The sequence below is a fragment of the Eptesicus fuscus genome, chromosome 7 (genome assembly GCF_027574615.1).
Source record: "Eptesicus fuscus isolate TK198812 chromosome 7, DD_ASM_mEF_20220401, whole genome shotgun sequence".
Lineage (NCBI taxonomy): Eukaryota > Metazoa > Chordata > Mammalia > Chiroptera > Vespertilionidae > Eptesicus > Eptesicus fuscus.
In genome coordinates this window covers 42,576,953-42,596,464 of record NC_072479.1, presented here as the reverse complement: position 1 = coordinate 42,596,464, position 19,512 = coordinate 42,576,953, and the positions used below count along the sequence as shown (strand labels likewise).

General features: G+C 41.5%; 2 protein-coding genes across 7 annotated transcripts in view; both read left to right on the top strand.

Annotated features, from left to right (window-relative positions):
* The first annotated feature begins 1,018 nt into the window (after positions 1–1,018).
* On the top strand, positions 1,019–5,433 carry LOC129149772 (lysozyme C-like). Its single transcript, XM_054718866.1, has 4 exons — positions 1,019–1,259; positions 2,188–2,352; positions 3,939–4,017; positions 4,550–5,433. The coding sequence occupies exons 1-4, from the start codon at positions 1,124–1,126 to the stop codon at positions 4,614–4,616; spliced, it is 447 nt and encodes a 148-aa protein (XP_054574841.1). The 5' UTR covers positions 1,019–1,123; the 3' UTR covers positions 4,617–5,433.
* Positions 5,434–11,322: 5,889 nt separating this feature from the next.
* YEATS4 (YEATS domain containing 4) overlaps positions 11,323–19,512 on the top strand; it is a 34,554-nt gene continuing 26,364 nt past the window's right edge. For all 6 annotated transcript variants that reach the window (XM_054718862.1, XM_054718863.1, XM_054718861.1 and 3 more), the window contains exons 1-2: positions 11,323–11,636; positions 16,132–16,251. In XM_054718862.1, the coding sequence (XP_054574837.1) occupies positions 11,586–11,636; positions 16,132–16,251 (171 nt within the window). In that variant the 5' untranslated portion in view covers positions 11,323–11,585. The remainder of the gene's footprint in view (positions 11,637–16,131; positions 16,252–19,512) is intronic.

The following is a 19,512-nucleotide window of genomic DNA, read 5'->3' as shown; positions in this document are numbered from 1 at the left end:
CATATATGGGGACTAACGGAAGATAATAGCCAGTCAGTAAAGTTTGGTATGTGCTGCCTCAGGGCTGACAAGCATGTACTATTGCAGGTTATTACCTTCTGTACACATTTCTGTTCTGCTTCAGGCACATAGTATAGAGAGCTTTTTGTGGGTCTGTTTCTTCGTAATTGCCTCCAGCTCAAAATAATCCTCTGGCAAAGGGGCAGGTTTTCAAGCAGCATATTCTGCTATTCTGTAGGCTTGATTATAAAGTTCCCCAACTTTATAATGACCCCTATGTTTTAACATGGAAATCTGAGGTAAGGCATTGTTGTAAAGGTGTTAGGGATGTTATTCTCATGAGGCTTATTTATAAACAAGACACGTATAATAGTAACAAAAAAAATTAAAGTAGACCAGATGGCGTGGCTTAGTGGTTGAGCATTGACCTATGAGGTCACAGTTCGATTCCTGGTCAGGGCACATACCTGGGTTAAGGGCTTGATCCTGTGAGGTGTGCAGGAGGCAGCTGATCAGTGATTCTCTCTCATCATTAATGTTTCTATTTCTCTCTCCCTCTCTGAAATCAATAAAAAAATATTTTAAAAAATTTTACAAAAAAGTTAAAGTAGAAATCTGGCTGGGTAACATCATGTGGTGCTATATACCTATTAAAACGACAGACAAGGTGTCACGTTCTTTTATGCCGAGTACATAAAATAATTTTAAGTTGAAAAAGATGAAAACAGCATAGTGAATGCACACAAAACAATTTAATGAAATGAACGTTAATGAAAAATCAGAGCTCATTTTCAGTTTGTGTAAAGTGTTCGTTTGTGGGTTTGTTTGTTTTTTCTTTAGAGTTGCTAAAATTCATAAAAATAAGAAAAAAGTTCCTGTTTTGGAAACAGTACTAATACCAATTCTTCCTGAGCCAGGTCTTTAAACAATGTCATTTCATCAATGTCCTGTGGATTAATTCTTTTAACTTTTTGAAGTCAGTGAACCAAAAAATAGTTCCCGTTTTCCACATATCTCATGGGGTGGAGCCTCCAAACCACCAGGAGAAGAAGGAAGTTAAAAGAGGTTAAAAACTGGGGCCAGCCTACCCTGGCCATCTGAGTGGTCTGGCTTCGCAGTCAACATGAAGGCTCTCCTGACTCTGGGGCTTCTCCTCCTCTCTGTCGCCGTCCAGGCCAAGGTCTATGAGAGGTGTGAGCTGGCCAGAACCATGAAAAGACTTGGACTGGATGGCTATGATGGAGTGAGCCTGGCAAACTGTAAGTTAACTCTCCATACTTCCAAATAGCCAGCCAGGTGTGCAACAGATACTAACAGAGGATGAATAATGAGAAAGGGGCTTTGCGTGAATGGACTTCTTTAAAAAAAAGTTGAGGATTTGTATACTTAAAATGGTTAAAAAATATATATATATATCAACTTGTTCCTTTAGAACCAGAAATGCCAGATGAAGGGATGAGGGCACGGAGTGCAAAATTCTGCACCATTCTACATAAACCACCACCCACTGTACTCTTCGAGTGCTACCAAGCTTGCCACTTGCCTCAGACTCAGTGGACATGTAGGCTGACTAATGCATTTGCGCACCTGAGCAATCTCTGCCATGTCTTTGGTGCTTGACTCCAGCTATTTCCCAGGTGGAACTTGGGCTCTGTGAGCCTAGAATAATGCAGCATTTTTCTCTTTTTTAATTCCCCTGCATGACATGAAGCTTTCATAGCAAAGTTTGTTTTGTTTTTTTAAATTACGTTGAAATCTCAATACAGGGGCAGAAGGAACCTATTTCCCCTCAATCACTGTTTATGTCAGGATCCCTGAAATGCAGCGGGAAATGCCATTTCATTATTCTTACTCACTCTAGTTGATTAACTGTTTTTATTTTCTCCTATGCAATCCAAGATGTGCCTGTGTAAAAGGTACTTTGTATTTTAGCCCATTTTTGTCAATGTTATCACTGTATGTTTAGGTTGAATTCAAACACCTCCCCTTAATAACTATTTTTGAATGCATGAGTGAATAGTTTGATGGATATATGGGTGGACTATGAAATAGTCTTTCCTGTTCTACATCTTTATACTTATAAAGTAAGTCATTAGTAAAATAAAATGAGCTATATAGAACTGATTATGGTATGCAGTATATGTCATATGGCATTGCTATTTATTACTAAAAATATGTTCTTTTCAGGGATGTGTTTGGCCAAATGGGAAAGTAGTTACAACACACAAGCTACAAACTACAATCCTGGAAGCAAAAGCACTGATTATGGGATATTTCAGATCAATAGCCGCTACTGGTGTAATGATGGCAAAACCCCAAGATCAGTTAACGCCTGTGGTATATCCTGCAGCGGTAAGAGAAAGTAGCGTTTAAGTGAGGGCGCAGGACCCATCTGGTTATGCTTACAAGAATAGAGATTCAATACAAATGAAAAGGTTTTCAAAAATTCAACAGGGACCTACAAAAACTCCATCTCGCCCTGGCTGGGTGGCTCAGTTGGTTGAAGCATCATACCGTACAACAAAATGTTTCGTGTTCGAGTCCTTGTCATGGCACATACCTAGGTTGTGGGTTCAATCCCTAGTTGGGGTGTGTATGGGAGGCAACCAATTAATGTTTCTCTCTCTCTCTCTCTCCTTCTTTCTCTAAAATTAAAAAAAACACACACACACATATATACTCAGGTGAGGATTTAAAAAAAAAGAGGTGACTGACTTTGACTTTAAAATATAAAATAAAATCATAAAAATGAAAATATTTGAATAGTATTATAAAATTAATATCATTAAATTTCTAAATGTTAAAATTCTAATAGAAAAGATTATTCTTAGAATATTCTTTTGTATCCAGTTAATTTATTTTAAACATATTTTGTTCTATATAATAATCTGTGGTCACTGAATAAAAATTCTTACCAAGAGATTTATGACTTCTAGTAACTTTTGGCATATATTGTTCTAGATAGAATATATATCAATCATATATGTGAATATTAAGCTATGTCATGTACAAATATAACTACATACAAACATGTAAATAATGTGTGGTGTTTTTAATGGTTATTTTTTATTATTATTACTGATTTTGGAGAGAGAGGAAGGGAGAGGGAGAAACATAGATTTGAGAAACATGGATTGGCTGCCTCCTGCACTTCCCCTACTGGGGATTAAGCTCACAGCCTGGGCATGTATCCTGACCAGGAATCCAACCGTGATCTCCTGGTTCATGGGTTGATGCTCAACCACCGAGTCACACCGGCCAGACAAAATATGTGTTTTCACAAAAATAAAATTGTACTATGTATACTGCTTTACAATTTGTTCTTTATCACACAAAATTATTTATATGTTAACAAATACCAATCTTTATTATCTTATTTTTATTAATTTTTTGTTTTATTTTTATTATTTTATTTTATTTTGGGGGAAAATAGATCTTTTTTTATTTATTTTTTTAGATAGAGGGGAGGGGGAGTGAGAGAGAGAGAGACATTGTTTGGTTACCTCCCATATGTACCCAGACTGGAGCCATGGATCGAGCCTGCAGATGAGGTACATGCCCTTGACTGTGAATCCAACCCTTGACCCTTCTCGTCTGCAGGCTGATGCTCTAACCACTGAGAAAAACTGGCCAGGACTCTTATTTCTTAAGGGGAAATTTCTAATAGTAGAATTGTTGATTAAAAATTATTTGGTTGGTTCCTCTTTTTCTTCTAATAGTGCCTATTACAAACAGAACTATCTATCACATTAGTTGATAATTCCAGAACTTCCAATGACTTTGGTATCTGAGTTTCCTCCTAACATCCACAGATGCATAACTTGTGGAAAAGAATTTTAGTGTCCATTCCTTAGCCTAAGAGAATAAAATGGGTAAACCTAAACTTAAAATGAAATTTCTGTGGAAGTTGTCTTCATTCCTCACCACCTGTTTTTCAGTTTTGCTTCAAGATGACATCACTCAAGCTGTAACCTGTGCAAAGAGGGTTGTCAGGGATCCACAAGGCATCAGAGCATGGTATGTGTAAGCGTTAAAGGGGAAAGCTTTATTGCCCTGTGTTGGGAGAGAGGTGAGAGGAGATTTTCAAGGACCACAGTATCCTACTGAGAACTGAAAGTTACAGCTTTAGAGTATGCTAAACAAACAATCACTTAGAAGCAATCTATTTTAACAGATTCAGAATCTTTTTATCTTACTCCTCCATTAATTTGGGGGGATGTCTAGAATTTTTAAGATTCTCCACACTCTACCAGTTCCTTGTCCTATTTTGAAATGTTTGGAATGAGGTAAATGTAGAATGCACTTTGCAGTGGCTGTTAGGGAATGCACGTGACTCTCGTGGTCAGCATACTATGCTGTAGCCTGGGCTTTGGGGAGAAGTGAAGTATTTGGTGTACATGTCTCCATGTAATAAATAGCAATACCTGGATCTATCAATAGCCTGTATTTCATATAGTGTTAAAATAATTTGTCAAAGGATTTGATGTACGTCTATCACAATGAAGATGTGCTTTAACCTTATCACCATTTGTTTCACCTTTTTCTACAGGGTGGCCTGGAGAAATCATTGTCAAAACCAAGATGTCAATCAGTATATCCAGGGCTGTGGAGTGTAACTGGAAAGCTTTCCTTCTTCAGCTCCTTTTGTCTCATTTTCATAATGAGGAAGTAGTAGTTGAGTAAAAGTTCACACTTCTTTCAAATAAACAATGTTGTTACAAAAGCAGGAGCAAAATATGGTCATTCTTCTAAGAGGCTAATGTTGTCTAACGTGTTAATGATTGGGTAGTAAGTCTACAACATGTTTCAGTGTGCTGATGGAGCTAAGGCTGGTGAAAATTTACCTAAAATCTTATTACCAAATACGTCTCCAGTACATTCAGTTCTTAATCAAAGACTTCATCTTGAATGACATCAGTATTCCTCAATATTTGATAAATATGTAACAAAAGACTATTTTAAAACACACTGACCTTGGGCAAAATCTCAGCTGAGTAGGCATTTGATGTGTTCATCTGTTCATTCGTCTGCCAAAACAGTAAAAGATAACCATTCTTTGTTGGGCAATCTAAAATTTACAAAGGAACAGAATGCCAAATAGCTGAAAATGGACATAGCCTGAATTAAGAATATTGTTGTTATTAAGAGTGATCTTTGGTTTAAATGCTTTCTTAGGAATGTTACTTTTATACAGCTTTAAAAATGAACTCACAATTTATATATCCATCTACTTTAGCCCTTTAAAGAACTTTTTTATGCATCTTCCTGATCATGAAGGAATATCAAGAAGGATTAGATTAGCTATTGCTGTTTCTTAATTTTATAAGCTTAGATTCATGCATTATGCCTAAAACTAGAGGCAGATGAGTTTGAAAGTATTGAAATAATTGCTAATTAACCACCAGTGTGAACTTATCATGGAAAAAAATAAACATTTTCATTAAAGGACTCATATCTTGTCTTTCTCTAGTGTGGAAAAAAAAATGACTTAGCCCTCTTAATATTTCCTTATACCTCACCTGTACCCAAACAGGTTATATTGCTGGAAAATAACCAACAACCCACAGGCATGCTGACAGATCTCACTTCAAATTCATAACCACACCTGGCCAGTGTGGCTCAGTGATAGAGAGTCGGCCCATGAACCAGGAGGTCGGGGTTCAGTTCCCTGTCAGGGCTCACACTTGGGTTATGGGCTTGATCCACAGTAGGGGTCATGCATGAGGCAGCCAATCAATGATTCTATCTCATCGTTGATGTTTCTCTCCCTCTCCCTCTGTCTGAAATGAATAAAAATACATTTAAATTCATAACCACAAATCTCAGATGGGCCCTCAAGTCTGCCAGGCCATCTTAGTCACCTGTCTGCAATCCTTCTGGATTGGTGTCCCCACTCTCCAAAGTGACTATTACTATTTTACTTTCCTTCCTCTCTCTTCAAAGCCGTAGCACAGGTGCCTGACCACTCACCTTCTGCCCACCTCTGCCCTCAGTACTGGCCGCAGAGAACACTGAGAGAATAGAAACAATCTCATACACAATTCTCCCCTTGTCAGGGCCCACACCTTCCTCTAGGTCCATTCTTCCTTCTTGCCCTGCTATCACCCGGATGAAGGGCCTCTGCTCCTGCCAATGGCAGTGTCTCCACATGCAATCTCCATCTCATCCCTCTCACTGCTCCAAGGTAGGCTGTTTCCTGCATCCTGGGTCTCTCCCTCTTTGCAATTACCCCATCACTGTGCAAACTGTCCTAATAACCTCCATTACAAATAACTCTATTGAGCCTACATAACTCTGCTCCCTTTGCAGCAACATTTCTGAGGGTAGATATCTATACTCACCAGTTCCACTCCTCACCTCCCATTCTCTTTTTGCTGTTCTGATTGGATGGTTTTTGCTTCATCATTTGCCAAATTGCTGATTTGAATCTAGGTGTCCTCTACTATACTATTGATTTACTGAATTTAGTCTTCATTTTAGGTAGTGTATACTTCATTTTGATTGGTCCTTTTTTTATGTCATTGATGTTCTCTCAAAGTTCCTTGAAGTTGCCACTAAGTTCCTTGATGTTGCCACTAAGTTCCTTGATGTTGTCACTAAGTTCCTGGAGCATTCTTATAACCATTGTTTTGAACTCTGTACCTGATCACTTGCTCGCTTCCATTTCATTCAGTTCTTTTTCTGGAGATTTCTTCTGTTCTTTCTTTCGTGACATGTTTCTTTGTCTTCGAATTTTCGCTGTTTCCCTGTGTTTGTTTCTATGTGTTAGGTAGCGCTGCTATGTCTTCCCATCATTGGAACTCTGGGCTGAGGGTTTTGGTGTGGGGTGAGGACCCTTTGCTCCTCACGTAGATTTCCACAGCCAAGATATCCCGCCCAGCAGGCATGGTTCAGTGGTTGAGCATTGACCTATGAACCAGGAGGTCACGGTTTAATTCCTGGTCAGGGCACAAGCCTGGGTTGCAGGCTCAAGCCCCAGGGTGGGGTGTGCAAAGGCAACTGATTAATGATTTTCCCTCATCACTGATGTTTCTATCTCTCTCTCTCCCTCTCCCTTTCTCTCTGAAATCAATAAAAAATATACACTGAGTGTCCAGATTATTATGATCTCTGAGCGCATAGTAATTGGCCACTCAGTATGTGCGTGTGTGTGTGTGTGTGTGTGTGTGTGTAGAGGCCTGGTGCATGAATTCTTGCATGGGTGGGGTCTGGCCAGCCTGGCCGGGGGGGGGGGGGGGGGATATGGGTAGTTGGCTGGCCTGCCTGCTGGTTGAACTCCTGGTCGAGGGGACAATTTCCATATTAGCCTTTTATTATATAGGATATACACTAAGTGGCCAGATTATTATGTGTTCAGAGATCATAATAATCTGGCCACTCAGTGTATATTTTTTTTAAAAAGATTAAGTGAGGTAATAAGAGTGGTATCCTAATTCAATAGGACTGGTATTCTTATAAAAAGAGGAAGGGCCCTGGCTGGGTACTCAGTTGGTTAGAGTGCCATCCTGATATGCCAAGGTTTAAGGTTTGATACCCAGTCAGGGCACACACAAGAATCAACCAATGAATGCATAAGTAAAACAACAAATCAATGTCTCCCCCTCTCTCTCTTTCTCTCTCTCTTATTCTCTCTCTCTCTCCCTTCTTCTTTCTCAAATCAACAAATAAAATTTTAAAAAGAGGAAGAGCGACCAGGGATGCTCCAGCACAGAGAAAAGACCATGTGAGGATGCAGCAAGAAGACGATATCTGCAAGCCAAGGAGAGAGGCCTCAGAAGAAACCAAATCTGACCTTCACCTTGGACTTCTAGCCTCCACAACAGTGAGAAAATAAATTTCTGTTGTTTAAGCCACACAACCTGTGGTATTTTATTATGGCAGACTTAGCAAACATTGATGTTCTTTTTTTTTTCTTCAATATATTTTTTTCATTTTCGAGAGGAAGGGAGAGGGAGAAAGAGAGTGATAGAAACATCAATGATGAGAGAGAATCATTGATCGGCTGCCTCCTGCACACCCCCTACTGGGGATTGAGCCTGCAACATGGGCATGTGCCTATAACAGGAATCAAACCTGGGACCTTACAGTTCGCAGGCTGATGCTCTATCCACTGAGCCAAATCAGCTAGGGCTACATATAGATGTTCTTATCTTTTATTTCCTATTTTCCAACTCTGTCTTTTGCTCTACTTTCTGGGAATTTTCTTTGGTATTATCATCCAATGTTTTCATTTCTGCTATCATATTTTTAATTTCCAACAGCTTTTTTTAAATTTTGTGTCAGATTTAATACTTATTTTATCTGAATATAGTAATAATAATCTGGGCTTGTTTTTTTAGTTTACTTCTCTAATCTACCATTTTGTTTACTTATTTTGGGTTGTATCTTTGACATTAAATGCATTTGACAATACAGAGATAGAAATATGCAGGATTAAAAATGTATGGGTTGCTTTTTTACCATTTTAAAATTCAATTAGTAATTTATTTTTATTAAAGCATGGTTGACATTCAATATTATATTAGTTTCAGGTGTACAACATAGGGATTCAACATTTATACTGCATACCTCATGATGTGATCACCACAATAAGTCTAGTTACCGCACTATTAGAATATTATTAACTATATTCCCTATGCTATACATGACATCCCCATGACTTACTAATTTTATAACTGCAAGTTTATATCTCTCGTTTCCCTTCACCTTCTTCACCCAACCTCCACCTCTCATCTGGCTCCCCTCTGACAACCATCAGTTTGTTATTCTCTGTATCTATGAGTTTGTTTAAGTTTGGTTTTGTTAATTTGTTTTATCTTTTCAGATTCCAACTATAAGTGAAATCATACAGTTTTTCTTTCTCTGTTAGACTTATTTCACTTAGCATAATATCTTCTAGGTCAGTGGTCGGCAAACTGCGGCTCAAGAGCCACATGCGGCTGTTTGGCCCCTTGAGTTTTTAGCAAAGGCCAGCTTAGGAGTACCCTAATTAAGTTAATAACAATGTACCTACCTATATAGTTTAAGTTTAAAAAATTTGGCTCTCAAAAGAAATTTCAATCGTTGTACTGTTGATATTTGGCTCTGTTGACTAATGAGTTTGCTAACCACTGCCCTAGGTCTTCCATGTTTTTGCAAATTGGAAGATTTCATTCTTTGTTATTGCTCAGTAATATATGCATATGTAATATATCACATTTTCTTTATCCATTCATCCTACATAATAAAAGAGTAATATGCAAATTGAATGCACATTCGCTAAGCCCAAGCCATGCCCACCAGCCAATCAGGGCGAGTATGCAAATTAACCCAACCAAGATGGTGGTTAATTTGCATACATAGGCTCCCTGAGTGGACCCCCTCCCCTCCCCCCCTCCATGATGGATCGCAGGGAGCTGGGTGTCCACTCCTGCACCATACCGAAAGCCTCCCTGGTGCCAGAGCAGACCCCCTGCAATCAATCACAAGGAGCTGGGGTTGCTTCGGCCTGGTTCTTTAGGCTTTAGGCATGGGAAGGGGCCAAGCCTGCAATCAGAGGTGCCGGGAGAAACCCCTTCCCAAGCCTAAAGCCTGGGGTGGAGGGGGTGGGGGGACGACCCCTTCCCAAGCCTAAACTTGGGGCACAGGCTTGAGGCGTGGAAAGGGGCCGAGCCTGCAATGGGAGGGGTGGGGGTCCCCTTCCCAAGCCTAAACCTGGGGCGCAGGCTTTAGGCTTGGGAAGGGGCCGAGCCTGTGATCAGAGGTGCGGGTGGGGAACTCCTTCCCAAGCCTAAACCTGGGGCAGAGGCTTTTGGCTTAGGAAGGGGCTGAGCTTGGGATCGGAGGGAAGGGGAAAATATCAATGGAAAGATATCCTCAGGTGAGGATAAAAAGAAAAAGAAAGAAAGAAATGTCATATCCTATGAAAGACACATCTTGAAAATGCTTAAAGAAAGTTGTCATTTTTTCATGGTGAAGGGACTAGGGTCTGTGTTGATGAAAATACCTGGGCGGCTGCGGTGACTGGCAGTGGCTACAGCAGTGGGGTGATGGGGCTGGTGCCTTCCTCTGATCAGCCTGGTTGCCTCAAGCAAAGGGAGGCCAGACTGAGGCTTAGGTCTGTTCCCAATGGGGAGCGGGCTTAAGCCATCCATAGGACATTCCCTGATGGTTCCCAGTATGTGAGAGGGGGCAGGCTGGGCTGAGGGACCCCTCCCCAGTGCACGAATTTCGTGCACCAGGCCCCTAGTCTGAAATAATGCTGCAATGAACATAGTGGTGTACATATCTTTTTGAATGAGTGTTTTCGTTGTCTTCAGATAAACACCCAGAAGTGGAATTGCTGGGTCACATGGCAGTTCTATTTTTGTTTTGAAGAATCTCCATACTGTTTTCATAATTGCTACACCAATTTACAATTCCACCGACAATGTACAAGATTCCTTTTTTCCACATTGTTGTCAACACTTGTTTGTTGAATTTGTGATACTAGTCCTTTTGACAGGTGTGAGATTTAAGCTTGTTTAACTCTTCTCACGGGAAAGAACCAACGAAGGAAGGTTGAAGATATGGGGCAGATTGGGGGAGGTTGCTGGGGCAAAATCCTTGAAAAGGCAAAAAGGAATGAGCTGAAGAACACAGTCTGAAGGATTGATTTTAAACTGGAAAAAGATTTCCTCTGATTGAGAAGTACAGCCCTATCCGGTTTGGCTCAGTGGATAGGACGTCAGACTTCGCACCAAAAGGTCCTGAGTTCGATTCTGGTTCCAGTCAAGGTCACGTTCCTTGATTGCAGGTTCCTGCCTCTCCAGCCCCAGTGCAGGAGGCAACCAATTGACCTGTTTCACTCACATGGACATTTCTCTGTCTTCCCCTCTCTTCCAAGCTCCCTAAAAACCAATGGCTCCTCGGGTGAGGATTAACAACAACCAAAAAAGAAGTACAGATGGCCTTGGCCGGACTGCTGGGGTTAGAGTATCAGCCTGAGCGCAAGAGGATCCCAGGTTCGATTCCCAGTCAAAGGCTATGCACCTTGGATTGCAAACTGAGTAGAAAAGGAAGGAGGCCATAAATGAGAAATAAGCGGTTCAAGCATTGAGATCAGAATGTAGACAAAGAAAAGCTGTGCGTGGGCGAGATTTCATGACCTTGATTTCAGAATTAGAACGCTTTGGCGATGACAAAGGATTGCCCCCAAAAGCCATTTCTCAGCCACCACGAAGCCAAGGTGTCCGGGCGGGTGACAGGCGAACTGGAGACTCCCGCCTCCCTGAGGCCCCTGGAGACGAAAGGCCCCGCCCACCGCGCGGCAGCGGCCCGCGCGTGCGCAGTGCGCCTGTGCCCGTTGCGCCTGCGCACGGCGCCCCCGCGCCCCTCCGGTTCCGCTCTCCGCCCGCCCGTGGGCTGAATGGGCTTCGGGTTCCGCACCGCCGGCGAGTGGCGGGCGGCTGCTGCTCTGTCTCCGCGAGCGCCGGCGACTCGCCCTCCCTCGGCCAGAAACCGTCCGCCTGGGCCCGCGCAGGCGGAGCGGCGCCTCTGAGGGCTGCGGCGACCCCGCCGGCCTCGGTCTCTTTCCCTGGCGGCGGCGGCTTCTCCCGTAGGACAATATGTTCAAGAGAATGGCCGAATTTGGGCCTGACTCCGGCGGGAGAGTGAAGGTCAGTGGCCGCCCCGCCGGTCCTCCCTGCGCGGCGTGGGGAGGGCCGCGGGTTCCCCCGAGGTTTCAGGGCGGGGAGCGAGTCAGCGTCCCTGAGGGAGCATCTGTGTGTGATGGCGCCCCACCTTCACGGAGTCCCCCCTCCTGCCGTCCCCGCCAAAAACCAAACTTGGTGCTGGCTGCGGGGAAGGACGCCGGACTGTTGCCCAGGAAACCAGCCTCTCCGAGGGCTGGGAGGTCCCGCCTGGGTGCGGGCAGCGGGGTCGCCGTCGGCCGGGGTGCCGCCCACCCGGTGGGAGGGAGTCACAGCAGCAGGTGTTCGGTGACCGCCTCCGCCTGCCCAGCGCCGGGGCTAAAAGCTTTACCGATTCTCCGCCCCGTCCCCGAGCAACCTTACAAAGGCCGATGACCCATCGCTTTTGGGATAACTGGGAACTGGAGGTGGAGGTCAGACACCCTGCCCAGGTTCCTGGTGGTGCCCAAGCTCCGGCAGGTACTGACCAGGGCATGCACAGCCCATTGCCTGGCACATCAGGAACATGGACTTTGCAGCTTCTGTTTTTAATCCCAGTTACCATAGAGCCTGGCGTAATGTTTGCCATAGTGACACGTTTCCCTGCCACTTTCTCACATCCCCTCAGCACATTAATTTTTAAGGCAGGACCAACTGGTTCCCAGTACAACACCTGTTTCTACCCCTTACGATTTTTATTTATTCCAGAAAGGAAATTTTTCTTTAAAAAGAAATTACCCACTTTTCCACCAATCTAGTTAGTAGGTTTTTAAAGAGTTATCTGTCATATTGTTTTCACATAATTTTAACTCTATACTGTGTTTACAACTATCATAAATGGTGCTTTAATATCATGTAAAGCGGGAGTTCTTCGAAAATTTCAAAAGCTACTGAAATTTAATGTAAGGAGAAAGATGCCAGGTAAACTGATAAATATACACATTTTGCCCAGACTTTTTGGGCAAGGTTTTGAACTGATAGGAAAGCACTAGCACACAAAGGGTTAAAATAGATTTTGGAGAAGAACTCACAGAAGTTTCAATACTTGTAACCATGTTAGGTTCTGAAAGTTTGTAAGTTTAAGTCCCAAGTGACTTGAGATTAGGCCAGTAGCCCTCAAATGCTTTTCTACAAACACTGGTGTGTGTTAGTCATGTGAAGCTTAAAACCAGTGATTTGCAACCTTTTTCATCTCATAGCACACATAAACTAATTACTAAAGTTCTGTGGCACACCAAAACTATATATTTTGCTGATCTGACCCAAAAAAAAGGGGGGTGTGTGTGATAATTTTGATTCATTCAAACTGGATGGCTTTTGTTATATTGGGTATTGTCATTTTTTTATTTGATAATCAAGGGAAAATAGCTCAGTGCCCCTGGATAAATAGTTAGGTGTCGCATGTTTTAAAATTTCTTGCAGCATGCCAGTCGAAAATTGCTGCTTTAAACTTAGGGACTTATTTCTCCTCCTCACTCATTGTTGTGTGGTTTTGTAGGCATCTTTTTCCAATTTAGATAAATTTTATCCAGGTAGAAAGTCTGTTGACAGATGAGCCCCGTTTTTATCATTGAGGAACTCTGCAAGTTCCTACCAACACCGTAGCAGCCACGGGATCTCTTAGCCACTCACCAAGTCCGCACTCCTTATCCTCACTCATTCAGGCCTGGAACCTGAGGCCCCGTCTGTGGTTGCCACAAAAGTGTCAGTAGCACTTACTGTGATTATTTACGTTCTTATACAAACAGCTTGCCTTCTGCTGGACTAACTTTAGGCTAATTAGTATTGAATTTGTTACTTATTCAGCCACAATTAACAGTTTTTCCATTTGTTCACTGCTTTCCCTCATTTCTTCTTGGTTACATTGGCACAGCACTTACCACATGTGTATATCTTGCTCTTTGACCTTCAGATACATTCTTACTGTTGAACAATTGATCTGAAATTCATGTGTAACATTCAGCATTTTGTCTCCACTTGAAGTTTTTTCTCTCCTCCATCATAATCTGTCAACACTCACTGCCTTTACACTCACCATATGTGATGAGAAACATGTATGTACATCTCAGAAATGAGCCCAAATGTAGGAAGCATGGCCATTAGCCAATAAACTAGCATCAGTCATCCAAGTGACATTTTATCAGTATCCAAATCCAGCTGTAATATTGAACATTTTTATTTAGATTACTTTTTAAAAGCCCGTTCCTAAGCATTAATATTTTTGAGATTATGGGTTTTAATTGCCAGTTATAGTTATGGTTTTTCTAACAGTGATTAAAGTAAACCCATAAATAAAATGAGTTTATTATGTTTGCTCTTATTCTACCTAAAATCTTCTTCCAAGCTGCCTTTAATACTTGTACCGTGCTTTGGAAAACACTGCCATAAGCTGATAAATAGGACATTGTCATCAGACTAGAGGCCAGTTGCATGAAATTCGTGCATGGCGGGGGGAGAGGGGGTTGCCTCAGCTGGCTTGCACCCTCTCCAATCCGGGATCCCTCTCGCAATCTGGAACCACTGGCTCCCAACCACTCACCTGCCTGCCTGCCTGCCTGATGCCCCTAACTGCTCTTCCCTCCTGGCCTGATTACCCCTAACTGCCTAACTGCTCCTGGCTGCCAGCCTGATCCCCCTAACTGCTCTCTCCTGGCCTGATTGCTCTAACTGCCTGTCTGCTCTCCCCTCCTGGCCTGATCCCCCTAACTGCTTATCTGCTCTCCCCTCCTGGCCTGATCCCCCTAACTGCCTATCTGCTCTCAGATAGAGAGCAACCTGTCACAACCCACAGGTTGAGAACCGCTAGCAGGGTCGCCTAAGACCATCGGAAAACACAGATATTTACATTACGATTCATAACAGTAGCAAAATTACGGTTATGAAGTAGCAACGAAAATAATTTTATGGTTGGGGATCACCACAACATGAGGAACCTGTATTAAAGGGTTGCGGCATTAGAAAGGTTGAGAACCCTGGTATAGATGATTGCAGTTGGAGTTGGTGATCTTTATTGCAGAGCCTCACTTTAAAGTTTGTGAATAAAGAGCCTTTTGTGTTTCTTTTCAGAAAAACTCTCAAAGTACTTAACATGTTTTAAACATATTTTTATTGATTTCAGAGAGAAGGGAGAGGGGGCGAGGTAGACACATCAATGATGGGAGAATGATTGATTGGCTGTCTTCTGCACCCCCCTACCCTGGGGATTGAGCCCACAACCTAGGCATGTGCCCTGACCAGGAATCAAACCCTGACCTTCTGCTCCATAGGTCGATGCTCAACCATTGAGCCACATGGGCAGGGCTAAAATAGACATTTTCAATGTAGGGACATTGTAATTAATCTGGTGTTTAGTTATTTGTATTAATATGAAATGAGGATAATTGTCTAAAATTGATTTGAGAGAAATGATGTTATAAGCAAACTCTAGTTTTTTTATTTTAATTTTTCAATTACAGGTGACACACAATATTATATTAGTTTCAGGGGTACAACATAGTGATTAGACATTTATATAACTTACGAAGTGATCACCCTTATATGTTTAGTAACCATCTGACACCATACATAGTACAATACTGTTGACTATATTCCCTATGCATTACTTTACATCCCTATGACTATTTCGTTACTACCAATTTGTACTTAATTCCTTCACCTTTTTCACACCCCCGCCATCTCCCTCCAATCTGGCAACCATCAAAGTATTCTCTGTATCTATGAGTTTGTTTCTGTTTTGTTTGTTCTTTTATTGCACACATAGGTGAAATTATATGGTATTTGTCTGTCTCTGTCTGACAGATTTCACTTAGCATAATACCCTCTAGGGTCCATCCATGTTGTTGCAAATGGTAAGTTTTCATTCTTTTTTATGGCTGAGTAATATTCCATTGTATATATGTACCACTTCTTTATCCATTCATCTATTGATGGACACTTAGGTTGCTTCCATATCATGGCTGTTTTAAATAGTGCCGCAATGAACATATGTCTTTTTGAATTATTGTTTTGGATTTCTTCAAATAAATACCCCAAAATGGAATTGCTGAGTCCTTCTTTGTCTCTTGTTATAACCTTTGTTTTAAAGGTAGGTGGGTGGGTGGGAAGAGATCAACTAAACTTGTATGCATATATGCATAACCCATGGACACAGACAATAAGGTGGTGAAGGACTTGGGCCGGGGTGGGGGTGGGCTAGAAGGGGACAATGGAGGAAAAAAGGGGACATATGTAATACTTTCAACAGTAGAGATTTAATTAAAATAAAATAAAGTCTATTTTGTTTGGCATAAGTATTGCAACCCCAGCTTTTTTTGTTTCCATTTTCTTCAAGCGTCTTTTTCCATCCCTTAACTTTCAGTCTGTATCTTTCCATCTGAAGTGAGTCTCTTATATGCCTGCCATTTCTTAAAACAAACTTTCAGAACTCTTCTGTTTATTTGGATAATGATACAATATTAATTAGTGTTTAAAATTTTTCTTTCAGGGGGTTACTATCGTTAAGCCAATAGTTTATGGCAATGTTGCTCGATATTTTGGAAAGAAAAGAGAAGAGGATGGGCATACCCATCAGTGGACAGTATATGTAAAACCATATAGAAATGAGGTAAGTACTGTTCTTTCCTATAACTTTTTTGAAGCTACAGTTTGTTTTGCTTGAAAATAAATTGTAATATTATAGTGACTCTCTGATTATAAAATTGGTCCTTTTTAGAAAAGTTACCCACCCCAAAAGTCAAAAGAATAAAGTGAGAGCTGTCATTTTCATATAATTGTTCAGTAGAAAAAAAGTTTTTTTAAGTATATATTTTTATTGATTTCAGAGAGGAAGGGAGAGGGAGAGAGATAGAAACATCCATGATAAGAGAGAACCATGGATTGGCTGCTTCCTGCACAACCCCCACTGGGGATCGAGCCCGCAACCCGGGCATGTGCCCTGACCGGGAATCGAACCTGTGACCTCCTGGTTCATAGGTCTATGCTCAACCACTGAGCCATGCCGGCCGGGCTCAGTAGAAATTTTCCAAAAATGTTTTCTAATTAAAATTAAATTACACTAACAAGAAATGTGCTATACACACAGCACATCTTCCATTCACCATGTCTTAAGTTAGCCTAGTATTTAATCAGATGTTTCAAGAATAGTAGTTAATTTTTAAGTGATAATTTGGTTGTTAATAAGACCATCAGAGGAGATAAAAGACACAACTGCTATATAATCTGGCTGCTGGTAATTTTGTTCCTGAATCTCTAATGCCTGGAATGCAGCCAGTCCATAGTAGGTATTCAACAGATATTTATTAAGTGAATAAACTGTTCCTCTATTTAAATCCTTCAAAGTCCACACAAAAGAATGGGAACAACTCAGATGTCTTGAATAAATAAAATATGGCATATCCATGCAATGGAATGTCATTAGGCAGTAAAAAAAAAAAAAAGTATTGGTACATGCTGCTACCACATGGAGAAATTGAGAAACATTATGGTAAGAGAAAGAGGCCAGACACAAAGGCCACATATTCTATGATATCATTTTTATAAAATGTCCAGAATAGGCAAATCCCAGACACAGAAAATAGATTAGTGGTTGCCAGTGGGTGGGGAGAAGATGGACTTAGGAATGAGTGCTAATGGTATGGGGTTTCTTTTTATATGATAAAAATATTCTAAAATTGAATATAGTGATGGTTGTACAACTCTGTGAATATGCTAAAAAACCACTGAATGTTACATTTTAAGTGGGTGAATTATGTGTTGTGTGAATATCTCAATAAAGCTATTATTAAAAAAAAACACACCTTCGCCCTAACCGGTTTGGCTCAATGGATAGAGCATCAGCCAGCGGACTCAAGGGTCCCAGGTTTGATTCCAGTCAAGGGCATGTACCTTGGTTGCGGGCACATAACCAGTGGGGAGTGTGCAGGAGGCAGCTGATTGATATTTCTCTCATCGATGTTTCTAACTCTCTATCCCTCTCCCTTTCTCCCTGTAAAAAAATCAATAAAATATATTTAAAAAAACAAAACAAAACACCTTCAATGACTACCAATTACCCTCATAAAGTTAAAACTATCTTATTTTAGAAGGCATGCTGTGGTCTTTCCTTATCCTATATCAGCAGCATTATACCTTGTCTATATTTGCTTCTTTATTTCCTTATACCCTACATTCTACTAATACTAAATTCCAGTTTCTCAAAGGAGGACTCTTGAACCCCTTCCTTCCATCCTCCCTCCCTCCGTCCTTCTTCCCTCTCTCCCTCCTTCCCTCCCTATTTTTACTATTTCCTTAGTCTTAGTTCAAGTGTATTTTCATTAGAACTACTTTCTTGACCTCCAAAAACTGTTACGTTAGGTGCCTCTCCTGTGGTGGTATACCTCATGCCCTCAGGAACACAGATTACACTGAAATGCTGATTTCCTTTTCTGGCGCCTACTTCATAGACAGATGCTGAGGGCAAGACCCTATTACCATTTTGGCATCTGGTACCCAATGTTAGTAGTCACTTATACTTGTAGAATAAAAATGAATGAAACTATTTCTAAAACAGTCTTCAAAGATACTTAGGAAAATCTGCCTCAGAAAAAAATGTTCATACAGATGATGTGTTGAAGAATTGTGCACCTAAAACCTGTGTAATTTTGTTAACCAGTGTCACTCTAATAAATTCAATAAAAAGGGGGGAAATGTTCACAATATTATATTAAGTAATGAAAGCAGATATTAATATATCATTATAGTATGATTCCAATTTAAAAATTGTGCAAGGTAATAAGCACAAAAAAATTCCTGAAAGAAAAAAATTAATAAACATTTTTATTGTTTGGCTTATTCTGTTTTGCATTTTTCTATAATGGGGTATGTTTGAAAAAGACGTTAACTAGGAGAATCCCTTTTATGTGTCAGAACTAAAAGGAATATGCTCTTGTGCTTCAAAATAAAATTCAGAAAAGGAGGAGTTTATATCCAACAGTTTTAGCTGCTTAGTTGAGATGACCTTAGTTTTATATGATATAATTTTGTTCTTTGAAGTTGCTTAGTTTTTAAATTTGCTTTGGATAATATAGTTATTATAAAAGTATTGGAAGTGTATTATTGTTTTTATGGAAATATTTTGATTTAGAGTATTGTCTATAGATAAATATAAAAAAACTATTTGCAAGATAAGTGAATTGATATGTATATTCCTATCTTCTTCTATACTAATAAAAGGGTAATATGCTAATTAGACCAGGAGACCTTCCAGACGTCCTTCTAGACAAAGCCATGGTGGCAGGGGCCGAGGCAGAGACAGTTAGGGGCGATCAGGCCAGGAGGGGAGGGCAGTTGGGGGTGATCAGGCCGGCGGGGAGGGGGGTGTAGTTGGGGGTGAGCAGGCTGACAGTGGGGGGGCAGTTGGAGACGATCAGGCCAGCAAGGGGGAGGCAGTTGGGAGCGAGCAAGCCAGCAGGGGGGCAGTTGGGGGTGAGCTGGCCAACGGGGGGGGGCAGTTGGGAGCGAGCAGGCTGGCAGAGGGGGGCAGTTGGGGGACAAAGGCCGGCGGGGGGGGGCAATTGGGGGTGAGCAGGCCAGCAGGCAGAGTGGTGAGGGACAATCAGGCAGGCAGGCAAGTGAGCAGTTAAGAGCCAGCAGTCCCAGATTGCGAGAGGGATGTGTGACTGCCGGTTTAGGCCCGATCCTAAACAGGCAGTCGGACATCCCCTGAGGGGTCCCAGATTGGAGAGGGGTGCAGGCCAAGCTGAGGGACACCTTCCCCCCACAAACCGCCCCTTCGGTGCACGAATTTCATGCACCGGGCCACTAGTGTATTATGAATTATGCGAGAATTCACTGGCTTTCTTGTTTAAAATAAAAAACCAAATCTCCT

Coding starts and splice junctions, on each gene's coding strand:
- LOC129149772 (XM_054718866.1), top strand. CDS start 1,124: ATGAAGGCTCTCCTGACTCTGGGGCTTCTCCTCCTCTCTGTCGCCGTC. Junction 2,353..3,938: donor CTGTGGTATATCCTGCAGCG/GTAAGAGAAAGT, acceptor CCTGTTTTTCAG/TTTTGCTTCAAGATGACATC. Junction 4,018..4,549: donor CCACAAGGCATCAGAGCATG/GTATGTGTAAGC, acceptor CTTTTTCTACAG/GGTGGCCTGGAGAAATCATT.